The 9,205-nt window shown below is 35.1% G+C and overlaps 1 protein-coding gene across 1 annotated transcript; it reads right to left on the bottom strand.

Annotated features, from left to right (window-relative positions):
- Positions 1-2,791: 2,791 nt before the first annotated feature.
- LOC140805129 (staphylococcal-like nuclease CAN2) lies at positions 2,792-6,193 on the bottom strand. The gene is made up of 9 exons (XM_073161328.1): positions 5,909-6,193; positions 5,615-5,670; positions 5,183-5,297; positions 4,997-5,107; positions 4,700-4,887; positions 4,536-4,592; positions 4,017-4,176; positions 3,756-3,824; positions 2,792-3,105 (listed from the first exon to the last, which is right to left on the bottom strand). The coding sequence occupies exons 1-9, from the start codon at positions 6,053-6,055 to the stop codon at positions 3,004-3,006; spliced, it is 1,005 nt and encodes a 334-aa protein (XP_073017429.1). The 5' UTR covers positions 6,056-6,193; the 3' UTR covers positions 2,792-3,003.
- Between the last annotated feature and the right edge of the window lie 3,012 nt (positions 6,194-9,205).

Genomic DNA, 9,205 nt, shown 5'->3' with positions numbered 1-9,205 from the left:
TGCAAGTCTTTTTGTCATTGAGCCTCCTCCATGTTGATGTGCTTTCTGGTAGGGATAAAATATCTTCAAAATCCGGGGTAGCTTTTTTACCAAGTACTGGAAGAAATCCCCTTCCTAGAACCCTTGTGTGAAGGCTGTAGTCTTTGTCTCGAGCACAGAATGGTACCTCCAGGGCAGCCTTGTTAAACCTACACATGTATGGCCGCAAGGATTTATCTTAACTCTAATTCACTTCAAACATATAAGGCAGTCTTCTTATATTTTTTGCTGCTGCTGAAGTGATGCAAGAAAAGATTCATGAAATATTAGAAAGAATGGTTGCTTTGAGGTTCAAGCTTCTCGAACCAATACTGAGCTGAGTCTACTAACGTGGTCAGAAAAGCCTTGCATTTGATTCTATCCTCGTAACAATGCAGCAACCAGGTCAGGTGATCTTCTAGATGAGTATTCCCATCATAGTTCCGGACCTTAGCCGACTTGTAGTGAATGGGCATGGGCTCATTCACTATCTGGGTGGAGAAGGGACGTCCCCTTGACTCGACCAGGGCAGTATGAGAAGACCTGACCTATCCTTCTAGCTTTTTCACCTTTTTCCTTAGCTCTTCTAATTCATCGGTCATGGTAAAAACCTTGGAGCCAGCCCTAGAGTTTTCATCATTCTTTCCAGACCAGTCATGAAGATGAAACTCATCCTCGGACTCCTCCTGTTCTCGTCGAGGATTCTTTTTTGGGGGTATTTTCCCAGCCATGGCCTCTTGAACAACCGCCGTGATCCACTGAGCTAGATCTTAGCGAGTGATGGTTTGTTGAGAGTTGTTAGGGGCTGGATGTTAGGATCGAGAAAGATATTAGAGGAGGAGTGAATAAACTCTTTAAAAATATTTATTTTTAAAATTTGTTTTCAATCATTTTTAGGCAGTTGAAAGTTTTTCTGGAACAGTTAGAAATATGAATCACTTGAAAAGTGCGGAAAATGGTTCACAATTTCTAATGATAGCTTCAACTGGTTGGCTGCTTATTAACAACAAACGGTTCGAAATGTAAGTGCTCACGGAAAGTAAAGACACATGATTTTTATGGATGTTCGGAGATAAAACTCCTACGTCACCCCTTCTTCCTCTTTAGGAATGATTCCACTAAAAGACTTTGGCTTTACAAACTTATTGCAACAACTCACTCTAATCAGGACTTATCACACTGCCTGTTTTGAAACTCTTAGTGATCACTTTATACTTCTGGATTTTAAGAACCCTCGGTTCACCAGAAAACACAATCATCAAATAACCAAAAGGTTACCGATAAAAGAAAACTGTATGTTTTGAGTAGTACGAAATTGATTGATCAGATATCTTTCTGCTGAGTACGTGGTCGATGATTGATGAAATATATGAACTTTAAGCGCGCTAAGATATTTGAGTATGCAATCTTTAGTAGTGTGTCAATCGCGTGGTTGAAAAGGTTAAATGATCGAACTATATTATGCATCTTTCAGCAAACATTTAATGTTCTCTTTTCTTGTGTAGCTTTGAATCTTGTTTCTTTAAAGAGTTGCTGCTAAGCATCCTTTTGTGATAACTGTTAGCTCGATCAGAGCTTGTAGGATGTTTAAGCAATCTTTCTATTATGGAATAGTGACACAAATGCATATCTTTATCTTGATTAGTGCAAGACATGGTTGACTTGTAGCAGTGTAAAACCAATGAATGTCCTGAGCTGGTCATGAGAATTTATTTCATTAAGTGAGCAATGAATGACTCTTGAATGAAGCGGTTTGAAGGCTTTGAACAGCCGGTTGAAAGTTTTCTAACGGTTGAAACTTCTTCAAGCTGTAGGCGGTTGAGCTTCAAGCTGTTTTGAATTGTTCATGTTATATAAAATAAATTGCGGCTATTTTCCTGAAACAGTTAGGTGCTGTTTTATTTTTTCAATCACCAAAACTTTGGGATAATAATAATTTCATAATAGTGGATTACCTCAATGGATTGCTGAGTCAGTGGGCCTCCCTTTCACAGTGATTCTTTCGTGATGACTTTCAAGTGGAAACCATATCTACGTCTATAGATCGGTTTACCACAGAAGGCGACAATGATACTGCTCGGAAAAATTAGGTGAGTTGGGTGTGGGAAATTTCCCGGACAAAGATGTGCTCTTTCCTTGTACATACTGGTGGATGAACCCGAACTGAATAACCTGTCTTCTTGAGAACAAGAAACGTTAGTGGGGTGCCGGAAAGATTTTCGATGTGACTACTCTGATGCTCAATTCAGTCAAATATACACGCAGATGAAAGAAAGTGTGTTTAAGTAAATACGTAGAGAGTGCTTGTGACAATAAAAGTGAACTCCCCTGTTTTACCACTATTGGAGGTATTTAGAGGGTGCCGGTGACCATTCTGAGATGCTCGGGTAGTCCACAAAGTAAGGATGTGGCCTACGTCTTGATTTCAGCATGATCTGAGAACGTGGAGAGGAATATGCCATTTGATTTTCGGTGGACAGGGTCCACGATCAATTAACTTAGTCTTCTTGTGTTTCCCGGTTGAGGTTATGGGCCTAGGCTCGTACAAGTTGATAGTAGTCTGACAAGCTTATCGAGTTGATGTGCCCGGGGTGGATTAAAATAAGGTACTCTTTCTTTGCTCAGGCTGACTCCTACCGGGTCTTTCTTGACTTTCTGGGACCAGCTCTGAATTCCCGATCTTTTTCTTGCCGCTCGAGTCCAAAGATTATTCGAGCTCTTTCCGGGTTATCAATCATTATTGTTGAAATGTATCAAATTACATGAGAAAAAATAATGTAATTTGTCAGAAATTATTTAGTGAGTAAATTTACAACGACATTCATAAATGACAAACGTTTTACAAATAACAACAACTAAATAAAACATAATAAGCACAAATATATTACACAATGAGTAAAAATATACTTCCGCGATAAATATTAATAATTCCAAATCTTTCACTAATTTGACAAATCCTAATCGACACTTGAAGATTCTTTGTTTTTAGTGTCTGCCTTCACGCTTGTTCTTCCTCCATTCCCATGGCATTTGAGGATTGGAAGCTGCCCATAATCCAACACGTTTCGCCCGAGCCTCTCTCTCCCACTTCATTACAAAACAACGCAAATAAGAAGGGTGTTCAATTTACATTACAAATTATCGACTGTTGGTTTGCAAGATTCCTACACCAACAAGTAGACTTAGGTTCAAGATTCAAGGCAAGGTGCACGTTTCATGGAGTCGAGTACAAAAAAAGATGAGCTGCTAGAATTTAAATATGGAATTCCATCTTATATAATTTAAAACGCACCTTATAACCCATTAAATGTACAAAACTACTTAGATATAGCATATAAGGAAAATAAACTACCATTATCTTATTTGCTTAAGGGCAAAAACTTGTGTGAGATGGTCGGGTCGTATTCTGTGAGACAAATGAAAAAGTATTGTTTTTTATGCTAAGAGTATTATTTTTTATTGTGAATATCGGTAAAATTGACTCGTCTCACATATAAAGATTCATGAGACAGACCGTCTTACAAGAGACATACTCTTATTTAAGATGTCATTATTTAAAAGTGCACCAAGGCTTCGGCTTCATCGTTGAGAGCAGACTCCATTAAAGTGTTGCAGCTTAAATTGCACTGAAGCACGAAGGTTGAGCCTTGAGCGTAAGTCCGCACTTTATGGGATTTTAATAACTATGTACTCGACCAAATTTCAGAGCTTGCCCAGCATAAAAAGAGAGAAGTTACCTTATCCAACTCGGGCCGTTGATCATATGCTTTATAATGCCATGCTAGTCCCTTCTTAAGCATTAATTCCTACACAAATGAGCATTCAGAAAGTCTGTATTCCCTGTACACTAAATCAAATTGAAGTGCATAGCGAAATAAATATGCCGTAATAAAATGTGTATGCACAATGCACAGACATCAGAAGTTTTAAAGTTTTGATGAAAAATAGTGACTTTGATTTAGTAGAATGGATTAAGAAAATGTATAAAAATCCAGTACCTGCACAAATATGCCGTTACAATAAACATCTGCAACAAAGCGACCGTAACGATCCTCATCGAACACCAAAACTCTTAGACAATTGCCTCGAACGATATTAGCCAGTTCTTCCTTTGCCTTTGGCCCATAATCCATTTTACTCTCTGGTGTATCAATTCCCCTGTCACATTGCATTTAAGATCATTTTAAGTTACACTGTAAAAATGAAGTGACGTATGGCAAGTTAAGGGCAGGCATAGTGGCAAAGAGAAAGCGGCCTGTGTGGGTCTCCCTAAATCTTACTTATCCCTGTTACGCATATATTTTTCAGTAGCATTCTATTAAATCCTACGAGTGTTAAACAAACAAAACGTTGATTGTTGAAAATCTTGATTCTGTCATGTAATTTTAAAATCCGTACCGCTGTTTTTCCTTTACTTGAGTATTATATGATAAAACATTAATCACCCTGATGAAGCAAAATCTTTATTCTGCCTCTACATAAGGGTACTCCTCAAATACAATTAACAGTTTCCTTACCTTAGTCTTATTCGATATTTTCGTGCAAGAACCTCCTGATTTTGAACCGGTATAACCCTGCAAGACATGCCTAACTCATCAATGATTTCTTCAAGAGTACACAAACACAAACTGAAATACGCTAAGAGAGAAACTCAACAAATTTTGCACAAGAATTGTCCAACCTATATCCCATATCAATAATTTTCCTGTGAAGTTCGTCGGCCTTATTATAATTCTTCCGAGCTCGCGCCTTGGATCTTTGAACAGCTGCAACTTCCACTTCTCTAGGGACAATTGCAGATTCTCTCTGATCCGTAGTGCTCACATACGCAGTAATTGTATCTCCATCTGCCACAGCCTTCGCATCAATCTATTCATACACAAAACATTATGTCAAACAAGTCGATAATCAGATGATATGAAACTAAAAGAAACTCCAATCCTGAAATATTTTTCAAGAAACTGTATGTTGTGCTTACTGGAAGAGTGTATAATTCGAATTTGAGCCCTTGTGGTCGTGATGGAGGAGCGACACTAGTGAGCTCAACCAAAATATGAGGTAAAGGAAGGCCATAAAAAGTCAACAATCCCTGTAATAAATCAATAAGTTCTACTAAAACCTTGCATTCTTTTGAGGACCATACCAAGGTATGTTATTTTAGTACCTCAACGTCAGCTTTCTGATGTCCTTTCAAGGTCAGGATTACAAGCCTTGAAGCTTCTTCTGGTGTTATAGGGGGAGGTTTTGTTTCTCTCCATGCCTCCGAAAGTTTCCTATACCTTGATTTGTGTGCATAGGTTGAGCATAAATAAATCGAACGAACCCGGTTAAAAATTAGCATGGAAACTAGCAGACCAATAACCTCAAGTTCCATGATTCCATCATAATTAACTTACATGTTTTGAAACATATATACAAGATTTGTAAACAAAATACGTGAAGTCACCCTCCAGATAAATTCTTTGCATGTATATGCATACCACTTAACCTTGGAGGGGCATTTTAGTTCTATATCTACCAAAATTTCACCAAGAAATAATTATAACATAAAAGAAAATAATAAATCTCAAATTCAAGAAATTAGCAGTGACATTACCAGTTGGCCTGTGCTTTCTTAGAGGAGACAACATGATTGCTGAGTCCTTGAGGAACCTTATAAATATTGAAACCAAGAGTTACAACAGCGGAATATAATTTTTCTTTTGCACAAAAAATACTAAAAACCCGAAATTAAACAGCAAGAAAAGCTTTGAATCAGCTCCGGAAACCACATCAAACCATTAGTTCAACTAAATTCACAATATTTCCGAACAAGATTAACCCTTTTCTAATTTGTTTCAAGAATATACGAAAGACTTGATTAATCGATAGGCTTAATGTTATTGGGTACCTGGGAAGTCATTTCAAAATTATACAAATCCTGGGCCAGTGCCGATACTCCAACATTGGAGACTATGACGCCATGGTAGCCGGCCGCGTCGGAATCCGCCGTCGGCTTGCAGCATTGGCCGTACAAAAGTCTTAGAACGTTACCCATAAATACAACCAGACAAGAAATCAAGAAAAGATTAAAAGATTTTGATTTGTGGGCATGAAGAAAGCTACCACCTTGAAAGGATTTATCAATCTTGATATTTTTTTTGAGAAATCTTTTTTCATGATTCCAAGGTAAGACTCGACAAGGTTTCTTTTTATCATGAGCGAATCAGAATCAGGTCAGACACGTGCCGTTACGTATTTGGTCTATATTTTGTCGCTGCTGTAATTTTGACGAAATGGCCACAAGGTAAGAATTGGAAGTCAACGGCATGATTTCCCATTTTTCGATTTCGTAAAGGAGAAGCAACTGCACTATCTTGTAAATACATGCACGTCGCCAAGAGTCACTGTTAGATTAGAACGTATTATATTTTTAAACTTTTTATATAAATAGTAATCAAGTACTATACGTTTGTTTGTATCTTTTTATTTTATTTAATTTTTTAGAAGTTTTTTTTATAGTTTAATCTAAATTTTAATTACTTCGATGTGTACTTAAAATCGGATAATATTCTCATTATGAAAATTGGTCATAGATATTACGGTAATTTTTTAAATTTTTTGAACCTTATTAGTAACAGAAGATATATATGTATTCAACTTGAGTTGGGGAATTGTTGAAATTAAATTATCTGATTTTTTTTCAAAATTTATAAACTAGTTTTGATTATTTTTTCATTTATTATTTTTATTATTAATATTAACCATCGTAAATATAAATTTAATACTGTAAATAATTAAAAATTAAATTAACAAGCGTAAATATAAATTTAACATTGTACATAAATAAAAATCAATGAAAGTTAATTATATTTTGATTGTCCACATCACGTCAACATTCGAATGTGCTAGCAAATAACTATGACGCACGGGTAGGAAAATGTTTACATTTGGCTTGCAGGATGAACCAGCAGCATCCTGATAAAAGTACAAATCGAGTTCAATTAGTTATAATCTACCTCCCTAAATATATAAACAAATTATAAATTATTTTTTATTTTCCTTCAAAATTCATGGCGAACTAATAAATTCTCGCTCAAAATCATGATCCGTTGTTTCTTTTATGTCCACTTATTAAGTATCGCCTTTTTCTGCAGCTTGCTCCCGGATTCACCGGTCACTATGTTTCTTCCAAATAAAGGGACACCTGAGTCCAAAAATGAATTTGTGTAATACAAACGTACATATTCAAATAATTTCAGGGATACAGTTTTTTTTTTTTAACTGTAAGAATAATGTGTTGGAATATTGTATTAATCTAGCATTCGACGCGCAACATATGCTTAAATTTTTTGTTTTGACTGTTCATTTGATATCGTATGATTTAAAACGTTCATAGGGTGTTTAGATCTGCTTACGTTTGAGTATTTAATGCTGGACACCAAATCATTCCGAAATTAACGCAGTTGGTCCTTCTTGTAAATCTTAACGAACATATCTTCCTTATTCTTCACTCGTCAAATAAGGTCCACGATCAGAAACATATAGATTCCTCGTATAGATCGCACTAGAAAACTAAACAAAATTTTCCTCGAGATTGGATTGCCGAATTTTTATGGCGGCGCGACGGTGTGGAAGGGTGGTTGAAATTTCCTTGTGAAATTAAAGGGGTGTGTTGCCAAAATTTTTATTCTAGGAGGAGGGGATTTGTGTATATCTATTATAAGGTTATGTTACATGTTATTAACATTTGATAACATAATAATAAAAAAACTACTAACTTAGTGCTACTAGGATTCATAATCCTAATCTCAGTAAGAATCTTTTATTTTAATTAATTAAAATTATCATATAATATATATATTGTCAAGTAAACTCTTTAGATTATATTATATATATATATATATATATATATATATATATATATATATATATATATATATATATATATATATATATATATATAGACACACACATATATAAGTAGAGAGATATATGTAAAATTAAATAATAATAATTTAATTTCTTAATTAATTTTTAATTTATTAATTAATCAATTATAGATCCCTCTATAATATTCCATGAGAAATATGTATACTTAATTCTCACGATTACTAACATTATTACGTAATTAGTAGATTCTAAATTACTAAATAAATCATTGTGAACTCATCATAACCTCTATCGACGATCAAAATAAATCGATTTATAGACGGTACAAATCTCTTTCATAGGTCACTGATTGTGCCTGCAAGAACCTAAGTTATAGTTAACGTACAGTATGGGCCATTCAACTCATATATCTCGATCGAATTTGCAATCATTAGTATATCAAAAGTTGCAAATGAATTCGATAATGATGTGACATATCTTTGAGGAATAACAATGACATGATATGTGCAACTGAGAAAACACTTTTCAAAATGTACATGTCTTACTCTCATCTGAGATTCCTTGCACTATTAGCTCATCAGATCACATATGATATCTTCATTCGTAGGCAAACGGTGAATCCCTGACGACATGGTATTGGCTATTACGTACTTCAAAGGACTAATGATGTACAACCATAACCTTAGGTTATTCCACTAGATAAGTGATAAACATTTGGACAGTCGGAATGAGGGTTGTTCAGTACATCATCAAATGATCACTCAAGCGATCTTTATCCTTATTTCAGGCAGCTGATTAGAATAATAACATGTGGAGAATATATGTGTAAGGTCCGAGATTATAGAAATGATATTATTTTAAACCGAGATTATTGAATTAGAGAATTATGGAGTGTTGAATTATATTACAAGATGTTTGCAATTATTTAGGATTGAATTGAATTAAAAAGATTGAGCGGGGACCAATTTGCAAATAGTGAAAAGTTGAGGGACTAAAGTGCAATTATGGAAAAGTTGACACATGTCTCTAGCCATGCAATTTGACTTGTACGTGTGATTCTTTCCCATTTCATTACACAATTCAGAAATTCAGCAGCAAGGCAACCGAGAGCTTTTCCCTCAAGCTCTTTTTCATTTAAAAAATTTATTATGCAAGATCTAGCCGTCTGATTTTTGATCTGAGCCTAGTTCCGTGCTTTTCTTGGCAAAAGCTTCCAAAGGATGTAAGTTTCATTGAGTTTTAATATCATTTGAAAAGATGATGTTGTAGGAATTTGATATAATTCATATATGATGTTCTTGACATGTTAGACATC

The sequence above is a fragment of the Primulina eburnea genome, chromosome 11 (genome assembly GCF_022965805.1).
Source record: "Primulina eburnea isolate SZY01 chromosome 11, ASM2296580v1, whole genome shotgun sequence".
NCBI lineage: Eukaryota > Viridiplantae > Streptophyta > Magnoliopsida > Lamiales > Gesneriaceae > Primulina > Primulina eburnea.
The sequence above is the reverse complement of the archived record's forward strand: the minus strand, read 5'-3'. Positions and strand labels throughout refer to the sequence as shown.